Genomic DNA, 18,256 nt, shown 5'->3' with positions numbered 1-18,256 from the left:
ACTCTCAGTTTAGCAGTCTGTCCCTATTTTCTTTGTTAGTTCAGTTTGTTCATTGGATTCCACATATAAGTGAAATGATATGGTATTTGTCTTCCTGTGTCTGACTTATTTTACTTAGCACAATACCCTCTAGGTGCATGAATGTTGTAGATGGCAAGATTTCATTCTTTTTTATGGCCAAGTTTTATTCCACTGTATATGTGTGCCACTTCTTCTTTATCTATTCATCTACTGAAGGACACTTAGCTTGCTTCCATATCTTGGCTATTTTAAATAGTGCTGCAATGACAATATGGGTGCATATGTCTTTTGGAATTAAAGTTTGGATTCCTCTAAATAAAGACCCAGGAGTGGAATTGCTGCATCCTTCTAATCTCTTGTTATGGCCTTTGTTTTAAAGTCTATTTTGTCTGGTATAAGTATTGCTACCCCACTGTTTTCCTTTCCTTCCATTTTCATGAAATATCTTCTTCTATCCCTTTAAAGTTTTGGTGCTTTGAAATATCTAGTTTGTAAAAGAGAACATATTCCTGCCCTTCCTAGGAAATTATAGGTCAAATATAGAATTCTCTTTTACCTGAGTATCTATGATGTACCAAGCACTTCACATCCTTACAATTTTCTTAATCCAACTTTATAGATGAGGAAACAGATCTGGAATGGTTAAACAAATTTCCAATTCTAGTAATGACAAAAGAGTCCAGTCATAATCACCATACATACTTTGGGTTTTTTAAATTCCCTAGCTACTGACAAAACCATAGAAACTCAGCAGTAAAGCACATACTGTGTTCATAGATAAGAAGAATTAATATCATAAAAATGCCCATACTACCCAAAGCCGTCTACAAATTCAACGCGATTCCTATCAAGATTCCTATGATGTATTTCACAGAACTAGAACAAATATTTCCAAAATTTATATGGAACCACAAAAGGCCCCCAAAAGCAACAGTGATCCTGAGAAGGAAGAACAAAGCAGGAGGAATCATACTACCTAATATCAAACTATACTATAAGGCCATAGTAATCAAAACAACATGGTACTGGCATAAAATCAGACACATAAGTCAATGGAACAGAATAGAGAGCCTAGAAATAAACAGACACCTTATTGTCAATTAATATTCGACAGAGGAAGCAAACACATACTATATTTTTTAAGGTGTTCACTTTATAAGTTATATGGATGTCTGTTCACTATGCTATACACATGAAGGTAATATAGTATTGTATGTCACCTGTATTAAAAAATAAAAATTATTTAGAAAGTAAATTAAACAAGAAACTAATACAAATGGTGTGGAGATTGATAGAGATTAGAGGAAAGAAGAGAGTGAGGCTTTTTATATCCTTTTTAGTTTGGGCTGTATGAAAGTACTAGTTATTTAAAATGTAGGATTATGTTAAAATTAAGATATTTTTATCATTAAAAATTTGCATACATACATAAATATAATTGTTTTACCAAAAAATAAAGAATAATATCTTTTAATATTAGGATTTTAGGTAGTATAAGATTTATTGGTCTTGTGGCTGATATAATAGGTATTTTCTACAGTACTTCTGGATCAATGTCTAGGCACATTGGCATGTAATATAGGACTTATATGCGACCTGTTTTAGGCATCTTTGTACATTTTACTTATAGTTTGAATGTAAAATCAATGTGATGTCCATCGTGAACAGAGTAGTTTGATCTTTGGATGTGCATACGGCCTCTGGGCATTCACTGGCGGGTTCTTATCTGGCATAAAAATATTGATTACTTCTGTATAAGTGGCATTCTTAACCTGGTTCCAAGAATGTCCTCCGTGCTCCTAAAATTGTAGGTAACGCTTTGTATGTAATGCATTTTTTCTATAAAGAAGAAAAAAGGAGGCCATTTTCACAGGGTCCATGACAAAATTGTTAAGAAACAGAACCTTACAGGACAAATTCATAAACGCTAGTAACTTGGTATAATTCCTGCCATGCCTGCTGCATTTGGGCATATTATTGTTCATCTTTTCCTTCATCACCAGAAAGCAATGTGAATAGATTTAGTGTCTGTAGAGAAAATTCAATATTTTTCCTCACTCTAAATAATTTTCTTTGTTGAGCAGCTGGGAACAGCACTGTGACGCAGCCTTCAGATGGCCATGGGCAGAGCAGCAGAAACGTAAGCAAATCCCCTACTTTATTCACTGTCCCCTGTATGTCTCCCTGGAAGCAAGTGATATTTAGAGATTGTCTGTAAGGCTGGCCCCCAGACTGATTTTTTCTAGTGGAGAGACAAAGAAGGAAATAGTATTTTTCTTAAATAGGGATGCTTTAATTAATTTGTGAAGTTCATATAGATATAGGTAGACCAGCTTGTTAGAGATGCCTGATAAGTGATATTTTACCCAAACACACACACACACACAACACTCACGCACTACAGACTTTTTCCTGGCCAAAAATAGGACAGAAAAGAATGAACTAATTTCAGGAGAGCAAGCTGATATAACCCCCCCAGGAAGACTTAAGTTACCATTAGGGGATAACATGCTTTGAGGCTCTGTGGTGGCCAGGAGGCCGTCCCCCCCACAATATGTTATGTAAGTGAAAGTGTGCTGCTTCAGCAAAGCCTCCCTAATGTCCTTTCCAACCCGATTGCCTTCCTATGCGGAAATTTCGAGGTGACTGCAGTGTTTCTATACGGGAACCTCCCCACAGGATGACTTATTAAGGTCTTCCCTGGTCACAAGTGGTGAGAATTGACAACCCACAACAGTTAGAGAAACTCAAGCTAAGACAAAGTGCGGTGATTTCATGTGGGGTCAGATTACTTCATACTGTTAACCTTAGTTACGAAGAGAGCACTACAGAGGAGTGATATGAGCTATTTTAACAACTTATATGGCATGATCTATGTGGTGGATGTGGGCTGAATTTGTATATACCGCCTAAATATCAGCACTTCCACAGTGGAAGTGATTATTACGTTGCTATATGGCCGAATTTATGCTGAATTGAAAACACACACACATTCTGAATGGTGAGATTGTTCTTGACCTCAGTTACTTGTAGGACAGGTATGGTTAACAGCAAATAGGAGCACAAGTGCATAATATACAGTAGTAAAATTGTGGGCTTTTTGTGTCTTGATTCTGAGGATGTCAACAAATCTCCCTGGTATCTTGAAAGTATGCAGCATATGTTTTGACCCAGTGATAACCTCCTGGACACTATTTAAGGAGAGAATTGAACAAACACATGAAGATGGATGAGCAAAGATATTCATTGCTGCTATTTGTAATCATGAAAGTGTTATAAACAACTTCAATACTCAATAGGAAGGGATTAATTAATTAAGCACACCCACATATTTCCATTAAGAATGTCATCACTGCAGCCTTGGCTGGCGTGGTTCAGTGAATGGCATGCCAACCTGTGAACTGAAAGGTCACTGGTTCGATCCCCAGTCAGGGCATGTATCTGGGTTGTGGGCCTGGTCCCCATTTGGGGGCGTGCAACAGGAAACTGGTTGATGTCTCTCTCACACATCAATGTTTCTCTCCCTCTCTTTCTCTCTCCCTTGCCTTCTCTCATTAAAATAAAACAAAATAAAATAATCACTGCGGTGCATTTACTGATTTGGGAACACAGTTATCACTGATTAAATGAAAAAAAAATAACTTTACCAATAATATATATTCACTATGTATTGAATATAGTAATTATTTATGTTAAGAAAAAACAATACAACAAATTCTGAAGAAGTATATAATAAAAAATGGTAACAGTGGTTGTTTCTGGATGTTAGAATTATGGTTGATTTTACTTTTCCTCTTTGTGCTTAGCTGCACATTTTTAAATGAACATGCACTTTTTGTGTAATATAATATTTTTAAAAGGAAAGGAAAGTCTCCTTTGGTGACCCCATGTACCATCTACCACTTTAGCCCCCATGGTCAGGTTATCCCAACGCACCTTTCCATCCCAGATAGTGGCCATTTCCCCTTTAAACATGGCTCAAATGCTAAATTGCCCTCCTCATATTCCTCACAGTGTTTCTCAGGAAGTATTGAAACATATCTTTCCCAAGGACTCTATTCAACCTGTAGTTGACAGACACAGAAACAGAGGTTCAGAGACGCTAAATATCTTGTCAAGGGTCTCGCAGAGGCTAAAAGAACCAGGATTCTGACACCAGAGATTAAAATTTTATGCAGGAAAAGGTTTGATCCTTCTCTCTGATCCTCCACTTCCTTTCTGTTAAAATATCTACTCTTTGGGATCTTTTCAGGATTGGAACTAAGCTATGTAAACGGGTCTGGCACAATATTGGCATATTTCAGACTTATTCTAGAAGGGTGATTCTCATGAACTGCACATGGATTTCTGCCCCATTGCACAGCATTTTAAGTTAATTATTAATCAAGGCCAAGTCTGTGAGCAGTTGTTTTCTGGCCCATTATATAGATATAGACAGAGTCTTGAATTACTCATGTAGTTAAAAAATAAGGAGTCTAGTAATGAGCAAATTCATTAGTTAAGTATGTCCAGATGACATCATATAGCATCAGCAAGTCTTACGTAGCATCATGGCCTCACCAAGTCCACTTATATATGAAGAAATTGTTTTTCTTTTTCATGTCATAATAGAATATATTTGTGGGAATAGCTTAGTGATTTTTTTGAAAATATGGGTAATTTACATATAATAAAGAGTACCCTTTGAAGTGTACAGTTTGATCTGGGACAAATATATACACACCCACAAATATCCCACTCCGAGCATGATATAAAATATTTCTACATCCCCAAATACATACTGAATTTCAAATTCTTTTATAATTTCACCATGGTTACAACCTCAGATCACTTGGCCTTACCCCTCATGATCTAGCAGTAGACAAGGGCCAATAAAGATAAATGAGTACATTATTTTAGGAAATGTTTTCTACCCATAACTCTAACAAGGTGCTTTTTTAACCTGCTGGTCTTTCCTTAGCACGTGAGCCTGAAACAAAATCCACGGACGAGCAGCAACAAGTCCCTGTACATGGGACTCGCCACGGCGGCCCTCATAGCGCTCATTGTTGTGGCTGCCGTGGTCACCAAAAGTAAGTCATTGCAGGGCTGTGCCGAAGGGAACGGAGCAAGGGTTCCAGAGCCACGGGCTGCTTTCACGTAGCTCCTCACACCACGTAATTCTGACTTCACATGACTTCCTTGTCTCATAAGCTTTTTCTTTTTTTTCTTAAAATATTGGCCTGTAAAGAGAAAATGAAATTTAAATTCTCCATAGGAGAAATTAAATACTAAGAAGTAAGAGTTTGTTGGGTAGAGTTGGGATTTGGAAGGCGACAAACCTTACCATATAGGATTTGTTTACTCTTCTTGCTCTCCTCCCCTCAAGGCCCAGTTTCTGTTCTTATGAAGGATAATGTTGTTGGGAGTTTTACATCACTCACTTAACCGAAGAGGCAAATGCGACACTGGAAGGGAGACAGATTTCAGCAGCCACCCCTGCTGTGTGTGTGTGTGTGTGCGTGTGTGTGTGTGTGTGTGTAACAGGCCTCCATGAAAGAGTCACTATCATCCATTTTTAAAAAATGAAATATAATGATTAGTGATTGCTTAAAGTAAATTGGGGCATGTGTGGGAATACACTAAACCTTTAATGAACATGAAATAGTTTGCACAAAGGGGCTTGTCTGGGTCCTACATATTTAAAAGGAGTTACCTGAAGTTATCAGGGAAGAGTCTAGTCTGAGTTTTATGTGATTTCCTTTTTTTTAAAAATACACTCTTCTGAATTTAACTTTTTTAGCCCCTGTCCTGCCTCTGTACAGTTTTGTATATACTAAAGTAATAGCAGAACTGATATACATATTTGCGAAAAGATCTCATGAACTGTTTGGCTGACATGTTTACTTTTCTCTTTAACTGCTCCCCAATTTAGAATATTTGTGTGTGAGAAGAAAGGTGTTGCATATAAGGTAAGCTCGAGAGGTCTGTGTCAATGCATTTCGACATTCCTACTCTAATAAAAATAAAGAAAAATCTCGGTCTGTCCCTCTCCTCTTTCTCCTGAACTCTCCATTTTTCACCCCAGAGCCTGAAAAATCCAGTTTAATGAGAGCCTCCATTACTGTCTGCTCCTCCCAGTGATATTTTTAGCTTTCTACATTTCCCTGGCGTTGTACCAGGAACTACTACAGAAATAGCCCCCCAATCCTCATCTCTTAGAGTAATGGAACTAAGTCGCAAACTGTGTTTGATGAAATTACATTCATTGAATTGTTTGGTTTATCCTTGATTTCACTCAGTGCTTTGTTTACTGAAAGCCTATTCTATTCCAAAGAGATGAACAAAACAGACACATCACATAAGCAAATAAACAGGGTCCTTTCGGTGTTTCCAGGCAAATACCAGGGGGATGTGGACAGGGTAGTGGGCGGTGCATGGAGCCCTGACAGACAGGAGACCCCTTGCAAGGATCTGGAGGAAGACAAGGCCAGGCTGAAGCAGAGCAGAGGCCCTGCAGTGGGGCAGGGGCCTCCTGTGCTCCGCAGTCCCCAGCCCTGTGGTTCCATCTGCAACCTGCTCTGCTCCTTTGAGTTGCTTATCTGGTCCAACGGGCATTTGATGTATAATTTTTGTGAATCCACCGTACTGCCCAATTGAAGCTTAAATCCCCTTACTTTCACCCACCCCTGGGTTCATCTGAGCAAACACCTGACAGGTATGAAACAACTACTTACTACCGCTTCCCCGTAGCCTGCTACACTGAGTCGTGTTTGGGCTTTAAGCAAGGTCTTTGATTCAAAAGCCATCCTTGTTAGGCTCCATTCACTATTCCTAGTTCTCTTTCATCAGATGGCAATCTTGCCCATGTTTTAATCACATGAGCCAGCCCGCAGACTTTGCCTTGGACATTACCCAACTTATTGCACGTGCTCCGTAGGTGTTGGCCTCAATTATTACCGTCATTCCTTCATATCAATGAGCCTATTGTTCTTACTTCATAGATTAGAGAGCAGATTTAGAAATATTAAGAACATCCAAGTTCACATAATACAGCAAATAAAAGACTCTGTTAGGTTTTTTAGAGTTCCAAACCCATACGAATAGAAATTTTGAGTATCTGGTCCATCAACAGAAGGGAAAAAAATACTTCCAGGCAGAAAAGCATGGAATATAGTATCCCTTTAGTTGATTTCTGTCCATTAACTGTCAATATTTTCTTTACATTCACCTCTTATTGCTTAATTATAAATGTAAATATTTATTGGGGAAAGTATTGTAAAATATAAAAAGGAAAAAAAAGAGCTTTTTATTGTGACACTCTTTTGCAGCCATATCACACTGACTCGTTTCGTGTTACTGACACCTAAGCTGTTCACACGTGTGTCAGTGGTTCATAAAGATCTGAGTCGAGTGAAGACTCAGTACATTTCACATCATTCCCGGGTAGCCTCAGGTAATAAAAAGAATCACTATATACTAATTGTGAAACAGCAGCTATACCAAAACTTCACCCATACTTTTTTGTACACAATGTGTGACTATATGTGTTATATAAGTCATCTAACTCATGCCTTTCTGATTCCGACCATAGAGACACAGTAAGATTTTTGACACCAGCATTCAGTACACACTTCTGTGAAACAGCACTGTTTTACTACATTCAATATGCTCTGGTATTTCGTAGTCTGTTTATCTTAATTACAGGATGTATATCACTTCCTAGATTGAAAAACTCACCCTATAATGACACAATCCACAGATAGGAATGCACCAACCAAACCATTTGCTAGCTACCATGAGAGTATGCATCTTGATTTATATTTGTACTTCTATTTGATTTCTGATAACTGTCTTAGACTTTCAATGTTTGTATTCTAATTACATGAATCTCTTGAAGAAGGATAGTCTGAATACATCTTAGTTTGTTTGTTTTTTAATCCTGCCGATTCAACAAACTTTTCCACAACTTAATATCCTCAACTCTGGGAGCTTCTACTCATCTAACAGGTTGTGGGAATGGGGCTCTGGCATTGCAAGTGAACAAACATGCTGCTCATTATTTAGAAGTGACCTGCTTTTCACTTCCTCATGTTATTCTTTTTGTAGCAAGCCTTCATCCATAGAGCTTCTGACTGGAACTTCGCAGAATGAAACTGCTGCGCACTACCAAGCAAATGAGAACGTCTGCTTTGAGGACAGTCCTTACAAGCTGCATTAAGACTCAGTGGCTATCCAAGGCTTTACGCCCTTGACTGCAGAAGATGATGACCAGATCTCACCTGCAAAGCCCTTTTAAGCTCCAGGATGCTTTTTCTGTCAATTTCTCACCATATTCCAACATGTCGGTGATGCTGGTTAGAGTGTCTCTAGCTCATCTGTGTGTGGTCAGCCTTATTGGTAATAGGCCCTGAATCTTTATGTGAAACCTTACTTAGTCCTTCTGATCATAGCAGAACTGACTCCCAAGTATCAAATGAACACTTTAGAATCGTATGTTCTCATTAGACCTTATGAATCCTGTGTCCAGCAACAATCCTCACTGGGTAAACAGGAAAAGAACAACTTTGGTCACATAGGGCTTCAAATCAGCAAATCTGACTTGGTACTTAGATGACTTCACTTGGAAGCATTCTATGATTACCTTGTTTTTTATCTTGTTAGCTCCAAACGTTACATTTCTTAAGTCACCCAAGAGTTTCAGATCATGGAGGTATATTGGTTTTTATTTCCTTCATGGGAAAATTAATTCAGTGTGATTTTGCCTTAGATCTTTTTTCATGGTTCTGAATATACAAAGTTTTAAGTGTTTTCCCTGGGACCAGAATGGAGTTTCTAATAGAAGAAACTAGAGTGGTTTTGTGGACAAAGTAGGTCAGAGGAAGAGGATTGATTGCCCTCTGATTTAACCCATGTACACTATTTGTTATATCTGTGCCATAGCTCCTGGCAATTATGTCAGCCACTGTCAGGGAATCTGAACTAATTTTTACAATGATGCAGGGCAGAGATTAAAAAAAAAAATAAAAAGGAAAAAGGAAAGGGAGAAATTAGGGAAAAAGTCTTGCTGCCTTCGAAAAGTATAATAGTGTTTTTTGAGAGTATTACTAGTTTCAACTGAAATTCTAAATTGTCCCTGATCACTTTGATTATTAAAATTATTTTGGAAGGGTGAAGGTTTTATTTCATTTCAATGCTATTCCTTTTTCACTACTGAATTAAAATTTTGGTTTTGCCAAGTGAGTTAAACAAGGAAAAAATAAGGATATTCCTTCTTAGTTGTGGAGAGAGAAGCAGCGTGTCTATCTAGGTCTCCATCTTGGCCAGACTCCATCACTTATTTTTTTAGATTTTTTTAAAGTTAATTTTGCTATCATTTAAAACTGTCGAAAATAATTGTCAATAACTGAGAGGAGGAATGGGAGGTATTTTGTTTCTGTAAATTTATTAATCTCAGAGACTTATGATGGAGTTTTATTTTTGATCCTTTGAAACAGTTGAGATTTCATTTTCTAAAATCTGTTTTGGGACATTAGAATGGAGTATAGTTAGGACCATATACTTAAACTTAGGAAATGTTCCACATCTTTAAGAAGCAGCAGAACCAATCTTCCACTGATGGCAGTGAAGATAATTTTGTGACTACGTGAAAGTGAGGGTCTCATATTTTCATTGTATGAACAATCACCAATAAATGTGCTTTTTGTTTTCATTTTGAAAACTGACTTTCTGTTTTCTCAGGGTCACCAGTTAGTCTCTGCCTGGCTTCTACAAGGTGCTGTGGGTTCCCAGGACAAGGGCAGGTGGGGCAAGACTGGAGAGTCACGTGTGCCTGGCACCCTTCTGGTGCTGGGGTTGGAGCAGAGAACCACCCTGAACTTCAGTTCACGGTGAGCTCCAGTTTAGTAGGGGACCCGCGCCCCCAGCCCATCCGCTGTGGTACCGATTAATGCTGCGGAGAATGAGAAGCTAGTGACAGAGCCGGGTCTCTCCGCTGTGGCGTGTGAGCCGGATAAGTGTTGTGGGGCCGTCTGTGCATGTAGGAGGTTTAGCGGCATCCCTGACCTCTGCCAACCAGGGGGCTGTTGTGCCCCTCCAGCTGTGACAACTGCAAATGTCTCCTGAGAGGCAATATCACCCCAGGATGCCTGGGTGGGGGCAGGCGGTGGGGGATGTGGGTGGGGAGTGTGGGAAGAAGTGTGAGGTTGGTCAGGGACCACCTCTGAGAAAGAGGTGACATTTGAGTTGAAACCAAACAAGGCAGCTGCTAGGAGGAATCCAAGGACCTTGGGGCAGGAAGAAGCTTGCTCATTAAGAGGCAGAGTAAGGTGTGTTCCAAGGACTGAAAGAGCCCCTAACCGGTGAGGCTCCGTGGGGTGGGAAGCATCCTAAGAAGTGGAAGGTCACTGGTTAGGTTCCTGGTCAGGGCATGTGCCTGGGCCAACTGATCGATATTTCTTTCTCACATCGATGTTTCTCTTCCCCCCTCTAAAAATAAATAAATAAAATCTTAAAAAAAAGCAGAGCCACAATGGCTGCAGCAAAATGAGCGAGGAAGCTTGAAAAGAGATGAGGCAGGAAACGTGGGCACTGTCTCATGGGTGCTGGATGCAGAGGACTGTGCGAACACATCTGTTTGAGAAGAGTCCCACTCTTAGAAAACTTTACATATTAAGGGTTAAACCTCCTTATACTAACCTTTATTAACATGCTTCAGAGACATGTTCTAAATTTACATATAAAAACCCAGTTTGGTTGGGGTGTCAGAAAACAGCCTGTAGGGGAAGGATAGCGGGAGTGGGGTAAAGGGACTTTTCACAAGGCTGTGTGAGGGCACCCAGGCCTCGGGAGTGGGGTCTTAGAAGAAGAGACATAGGGTGCCAGGCTTAGGTCCACGGGGCCGGGCAGCTGCTGAGCCCAGCCTTCCCAAACTCGCGGCTTGGAGGAGTGGAGTGATGTGCTCCGGTGGTGCTAAATGCCTCAGATACCCCCTCTCCACAACGCAGGTCAGCCCACTTCAGGGAATGCTTGTCTCCTGTGTTTTCACTGGGCATGTCATTCCTCAAGGCTCAGCTCAAATGTCACCTCTCCAGTGGAGCTGGATCCGATCCCCTTTGGTGGAATTGATTTCCTGTCCTGAACACTTCTGTGCGGCCCTTTTAGCCACTAAATGAATATGCCAGTCATTCTGCAAGACGCCAGGCCCCATCTACCTCGTACGTGCTGTGCTGCACATTTGGCTGAATGACAGAGACCACCTGTCCCCTTTTCCAGCTGACGCAGCCCCTGAGCCAGGGCAGAGGCTTGTCAAATGGAGTCTGTCCAAGCTCCAAGCACAAATAGTGACTCTAGTGATGCTATACCTTAGTCCTCTGTATTAAGAGGTGTAGGTTGATGACGTTTTGCACACTGAGTCTTTGCGGGAAGTGTCTACAGTTTCGTAGCACTCAGCTTACACATAGCAGGTGCTCGGTACGTTTCTATGAAAATTGAATGTTTCCTAGAACCTTCTTACGTGTACTGAGGTTGGGGTGGAGGGTGGAGGAGAGAGAAGTGTGTTTAAAACTCTTTTATGATATAGAAACAACTTCCTTCATATGACTGGCTGGAGTCTGTGCACCTCAAAGACTGAGACTGGTGTTTTGCAACCATGGCTGTACATTAGAATCACCTGGGAAGCTTGGCCAGCTACGCATGCCCAGACCAACTGAGTCAGAATCTCAGCAGGTGGGACCCACATAGCATTAATTTTTCCATCTCCCCAGGTGATTTCAATATGTAGCTGGGGTTGAGAACCGCTGACCTAGAGAGACTTGGTGAGGGAAGCTGAGAGCGTGTTTTCTTGTTCTGTGTAGCAGGCACTCGGGACAAGCACGAAAGATACAAACTAAAACAGAAAAATATCAACAATGGGCTGAGACAGGTGAACAACAAAGTGGGACATGACACTGGGTGACAGCAGCTCTTTCCTCTGTCCAGCTCCCATGGCAACAGGATTATATTGGGGGCAGCCCTGGGAATAAGAAGGTGGCCCCTGCCATACTTTTGAAAGCGTCTCAGGAAGCTGGCCCAGGTGCCAGCTGACTATCCCTGCGCCTCCTAAGAACTAAATGTTGTCTTCCCCAAGTTGCAGAAATAAGCAAAGAGGAAAGTCCCTTTGGCCTCTGAGGATTTGCTCTAAGGTAACCTTCTTTGTTCTATACTGTGGACTGCTGAGTTGTGGTTTGCTCTGTCTGCCAAATGCTGAACCTGTGTAAGCCTAAAAAATACTTGAATGATGACTGATTCACACATTTCTCAATAGATTTCATTTTTAAAAAATAGTTTATTTTTTATTATATTTTTTCCATTTCCATTTATACCCCTTATATCCTCTTCTACCTCCACCCAACCCCACTTTTTCTTTTTTGCTCGATCCCCACCCCCCTGCTCTCTATCTATGACTCTGTCTCTATTTTGCTTTTAGTTCGGTTTGTTCATTAGAGTCCACATGAGTGAAATCATATGGTATTTGTCTTTCTTTGACTGGCTTGTTTCACTTAGCATGATATTTTCCAGGCCCATTCATTCAGTTGCAAAGGATAAAATTATCTTCTTTTTGATGGCCGAGTAGTATTTCATTGTTTGACTTCATTTTTTAGAGGAGTTTTAGGTACACAGCAAAATTAAGTAGAAAGTACAGAGGATTCCCATGTAACTACCCTCCTTTCCCCAAAGCACTCAGTATCACCATTAACCTCCTTCCTAAGTGAGGTGCGTTTGGTACAGTTGACAAACCATCATCTGTTTAACCCTCTTCCCCCAAACCTGTGACAACCACTAACCTTTTCATTATTTCCATAGTTTTACCTTTTCCAGTGTGTCATAATGTTGGACGTATACAGTATGTATGTAACCTTTTCATGTTGGCTTCTTCCACTTAGCAATATGAAGTTACATTTTCTCTCTTTTCATAGCTTTATAACACGTTTCTTTTTATGGTGGAATGCTATTTCATTGTTTGGATGTATCATAATTTGTTTATTCATTGACCTATTGAAGGACATTTTGGCTGCTTCCAAGTTTTGGCCATTATGAGTAAAGTTGCTATAACTATTCATGTGTAGGTTAAGAAGCATGATTGATGAATTGAATGATAAGAGCAGGTTTAATTTTGTAGGAAGCTACTGAACTGTCATCTTTCAAAGTGGCTGTACCATTTTGTATGCCATCAGCAATGAATGAGTTTATGTTCCTTCACATTTTTACTCACATTTGGTGTTGGACTTTAACCATTCTACTACATACGTAATAATATCTCATTTTTTAAATTTGCATTTAATTTCCTAATAGTATGTTGAATATGTTCTCTTATGCTTATTTGCCATCTGTATATCTTCTTTGATGATGTACCTATTCAGATCTTTTGACTATTTTTTAATCAGGTTTTTCATTTTCTTATTGTTGAGTTTTAAAGGTTTTTGTGTATTTTGCATAACAGTCCTTTATCAGATATGTCTTTTGCAAATATTTTTTTTCCAGTCTCTGGCTTATTGTCTCATTCTCTTGACAGTGTCTCTCATAGAGCAGAAGTTTTTAATTTTAATGAATTTCAATTCACTCTTTTAAATGGATCATGTCTTTGATGGTATATCTTAAAAGTCATTGCCATACCCAAGGACATCTAGATTTTCTTCTGTGTTACCTTCTAGGAGTTTTATAGTTTGGTGTTTTACATTAAGGGCTATGATTCATTTTGAGTTAACTTTTGTGAAAGGTATAAGGTCTGCACCTAGGTTTTTTTGGGGGGGGGGTGTTGTTTGTTTTTTGCATGTGGATATCCAATCTCTTATGTTGAAAAAATAATCCTTTCTCCATTGAATTACCTTTGTTCTTTTACATAGAGCAGTTGACTCTGTTTGTGTGGGTCTCTATTTTGGCTCCTTATTCTGTTCCATTGGTTTATTTTTCTGTTCTCTGGCCGGTAGCACACTGTCTTGATTACTGAAGTTGAGTAGTGTCAATTCTCAGACTTTGTTCTTCAATACTTGTGTTGACTGTTCTGTGTCTTTTGTCCCTCTCTATCACTTTAGACTCAGTTTGTCGCTATCCACAAAATAACTTGCTGGGATTATAACTGAGATTTCATAGAGTCTAGAGGTCAAATGGGAAGGAACTGACATCTTAACAATATTGAGTCTTCCGATTCATGAACATGGACTGTCTCTCCATTCATTTAATTCTTTAATTTCTTTCATCAGACTTTTTGTAGCTCTCCTCATATATATCTTAAATATATTTTGTTGGTTACACCCAAATATTTCATGTATAGGTGCTAATGAAAATGATTTTATATTTTTAATTTCAAGTCTTAATTTTTTATTGCAGGTATAAAAGACAGTAGTGGACTTTGGGTATTGAATCTATACCCTGCAACCTTGCTGTAATTGCTTATTAGTTCCAGAACTATTTTTTTGTCCACTCTTTGAGATTTTCTTTGTAGACAATCCTGTCCTATGTGAGGAAAGAGTTTTATTTCTTCCTTCCTTATCTGTATATCATTTATTTACTTTTTTTGTGTTATTGCATTATTTAGAATTTCTAATACGATGTTGAAAAGGAATGGTGAGAACTGGTATCTTTGCCTTGTTCTTGATATTAGTGGAAAACTATCTAGTTTCTCACAAGTATGAATAACTGTAGTTTTCTTATAGATTTTTAAAAATCAAGTTAAGTAAGTTCCCCTCTATCAAGTCACATTTTTATAAGGAAGAAAATTTGCATTAATTTTTTGACCACTAACTGGTCTTTCATTCAGATTTAACAAATCTTTATTGTGTACTTATAACACAAGACAGGTTTAGGATTTTTATGTGTCTTTTTATTAATTAATAACCTTTATTTTTAGAGTAGTTTTATTTTTCAGAGATTTATTTGCTTATAGCACTGTGTAAGTTTAAGGTGTAAACCATAATGACTCAACTTGCATATTTTACTATGATTATCACAGTAATTCATCATCTCATACAGATACAAAAGAAAGAGAAAAAATGTATTTTTCCATGTCATGAGAACTCTTAGGATTAACTCTCTTAACAATTTTCAAATATACCATATATCGTCAGTATTGACTATAGTCATTAGGTTATAACTTGAATCCCCAGTACTTACTTAACTTGTGCCTAGAAGTTTGTGCTTTTCAACCTCTTTATTCAATTCTCCCCCACCCCCACCCCTCATCTCTGGTAACCACAAATCTGATCTCTTTTTTTTTATGAGGGTTTTTTAATATTTCCCTTATAAGTGAGATCATACAGTATTTATCTTTCTTTGACTTATTTCACTCAGTATAATGCCATCAAGGTCTACCCATGTTGTTGCGAATAGTGCATTTCATTCTTTTTTATTGCTGAACAATATATATTCCACATCTTTATCCATTCACTTTTCTGTGCATGCTTAGATTGTTTTCATGTCTTGGCTATTATAAATAACGCTGCTATGAATATTGGGGTACAACTATCTCTTCTACATGACATTTTTGTTTCCTCTGAATATATACCCAGATGTGAAATTGCTGGATCGTATGGTAGTTCTATTTTAAATTTTTTAATGAACCTCCATACTGTTTTCTATAGTGGCTGTACCAATTTACAGCCCAGCCAACAGTGTAGAGGAGTTCCCTTTTCTCCACACCCTTGCCAGCATTTGTTGCTTTTAAGATTAAGAGTAGGCAAAAATATAAGTATAACTCTTCATAACCTTGGATTAGGCAATGGTTCTTAGCTATGACACTAAAAGGATGAGCAACTAAAGGAAAAGTAAGATGTTAAACTTTATTAAAATGTAAAATTTTTGTGAGTCAAAGGACACTCTCAAGAGAATGAAGATAGCCCACATACCGGGAGAATATATTTGCAAATCACATTTGGGGTAGGAGTCTAGCATCCAGAATATATAAAGAACTCTCACAACTCAACAACAAGAAGAAAAATAAGCAATTAAAAATGTGCAAAAGACTTTTTTTTAAAAAGATTTATTTTTTGTTTTTTATTTTTAGAGAGGAGAAAGGAGGGAGAAAGAGAGGGAGAGAAACATCAATGTGGGGTTGCCTCTCAAACGCCCCCAACTGGGTACCTGGCCCACAACCCAGACATGTGCCCTGACTGGCAATCGAACTGGTGACTCTTTGGTTCACAGGCTGGTGCTCAATCCACTGAGCCATACCAGCCAAGACTACAAAGGACTTTAATGGACATGCCTTTAAAGAAGATACACAAATGGCCAATAAGCGTGTGAAAGATGCTTAACACCCTTAATAATTAGGAAAATGGTAATCAAAACCATAATGAGATACCATTCCATACCCATTAGGGCAGTTGTGAGTGTAAAATATTATAATCCCTGGAAAACATTCTGACTGTTTCTCAAAAACTAAAATATACAATAGTATTGCCATATGAGCCAGCAATTCCACCCCTAGTCATATACCCAAGATAATTGAAAACATATGTGCATAAAACAATTTGTGCCCTGGCCAGGTAGGTCATTTGGTTGGAGTGTTGTCCTGGGATACCCAGGTTGTGGGGTCAATCTCTGGTAAGGGCACATACAGGTATCGGCCAGTGAATGTATGGATGTGTGGAGCAATGTCTTTGTCTCTCTCTCTCTGCTTCTTCCTCTCTCTCTCTCTCATCAATAAATTTAAAAAAATTAAGTTTCTCAAGAGGCAGAGATATGTAATGATAACATTAAAAAATTGTATACAGATGTTCATAGTAGCATTACTTATAATAGCAAAAAAGTGGTCAACAATCCAAATGTCCATACTAATGAATAAATAAATAACATGTAAAATATCCATATAATGGAATATTACTCAGCCATAAAGTGGAATGAAGTACTTATTTATGCTACGATATAGGTGAACCTCAAAAACATGGTGAGTGAAAGGAGCCAGATGTCGTCGTCGTCGGCAGCCGTCCGTCTCGAGAGACGATGGTGTAGCTTCTTAAGAGTCTATCTGCACCGCCGAGAATGGCTGTGCAGTCCAACTCGGGAGTGACACGGTATCTGTCTCCTCCCGTGTTGAATCGACATCTTGCGATGACGCTGGAGTGTCCTCTCCAGTGAAGCTGAAGCTACAGAGCCTGGGCAGGGTGATATGGAGGGTCTGCTGTTGCCCATGCAGCAGACCCCCCCTCTCTTCGCAGCTGAAGGGCCCAAGGGAAAGACGGAGTCAATACAGCTTGGCTTCAGGTGCGCCGCAGGAGTTGCCGGTGTTGACTACAACATCAAACCGCCTTAGGGACTCCGGCTCCGGATTTTCTGTCGGGGTTTACTCCCTTAGCCTTTCCGCTGAAGAGGTATGCCGCAAGGCAGCGGAGGTTTCTTGGAGTCAGAGTTTTCCTTCTCTGAAGGAGCCAGATGTAAAAGGCCATAAAAGGTATATGATTTGCTTCTATAAAATGACCAGGCAAGTACATACAGAAAGAAAGTAGAGCAGTGGCTGTTAGAGGCTGGGGAGAGAGAAGAGAGTGACTGCTAATGGGTATGGTTTTTTGGGGGGGGCGGAGCGAGGGGAGTAATAAAAACATCCTAAAATTCAATAGTGGTGATGGTTGTACAATTTGTGGATATACTAAAAACCGCTTTAAAATGGTAAATTTTATTGTGTGTACATTGTACCAGAATTTTAAAAAAATTAAAAGTAGGGAAAGGGCTTGTATTGGTTGATAGAGGAACATATGTGATTTCGGGAATGTGGGAGAAAGGACTTTTTTTTTTTTTATGGGATCCAATGATAGGAAAAGAAAAGCTTGAACTGAGGGTATCTGGGCTTTGAACAAGGAGCATGACTTTGAGAACTGTGTAAGAAATCTTGATTTATGCACGTTCCATTCCCATCTATGTCTGCATCCTCTGCTTTCTGTTGAGCCCTACCTCTCTGCCTGAGAGCATGACAAACAAAAGCCCCTTTACCAGCCTCTGGCTACTCGCCTTTCCCTTGCCTTTACTTCTCAGTCAAACCTTTTTATTCCAAATATCCATTTCCCTGCCTCCCATTTACCCCTTAAACCAATGCAACCTGGCTTCTGGCTCCAACCAATGACACTTTCAGATAAAGTTCCATGTAAGTGCAGTGGCTATTTTTCAATCCTTATCATACTCAACCTTTGGTAGCATTTGACCCCATGATCACACCATCCTTCTTACAACTCCCTCTTCCCCTTTGTCCTCAGGGAGTGGTGTGTTTGTCCTGGTTTTCTTCCTTCCC

At 39.3% G+C, this 18,256-nt stretch overlaps 1 protein-coding gene across 1 annotated transcript in view; it reads left to right on the top strand.

Annotated features, from left to right (window-relative positions):
* The window catches only part of LOC150000917 (T-cell immunoglobulin and mucin domain-containing protein 2-like), a 31,956-nt gene extending 23,735 nt beyond the window's left edge, over positions 1 to 8,221 (top strand). Inside the window, exons 6-9 of the mRNA XM_090290265.1 lie at positions 2,106 to 2,161; positions 4,982 to 5,093; positions 6,398 to 6,623; positions 8,110 to 8,221. Coding sequence (XP_090146391.1) covers positions 2,106 to 2,161; positions 4,982 to 5,093; positions 6,398 to 6,623; positions 8,110 to 8,221 — 506 coding nt within the window. The remainder of the gene's footprint in view (positions 1 to 2,105; positions 2,162 to 4,981; positions 5,094 to 6,397; positions 6,624 to 8,109) is intronic.
* The last annotated feature ends 10,035 nt before the right edge of the window (positions 8,222 to 18,256 follow it).

Source organism: Furipterus horrens, unplaced genomic scaffold, assembly GCF_987537825.1.
Source record: "Furipterus horrens unplaced genomic scaffold, mFurHor1.1.pri manual_scaffold_10, whole genome shotgun sequence".
NCBI classification, from domain to species: Eukaryota; Metazoa; Chordata; class Mammalia; order Chiroptera; family Furipteridae; genus Furipterus; species Furipterus horrens.
Note: the sequence above shows the minus strand (reverse complement) of the source record. Positions and strands in the feature narration are given on the sequence as shown.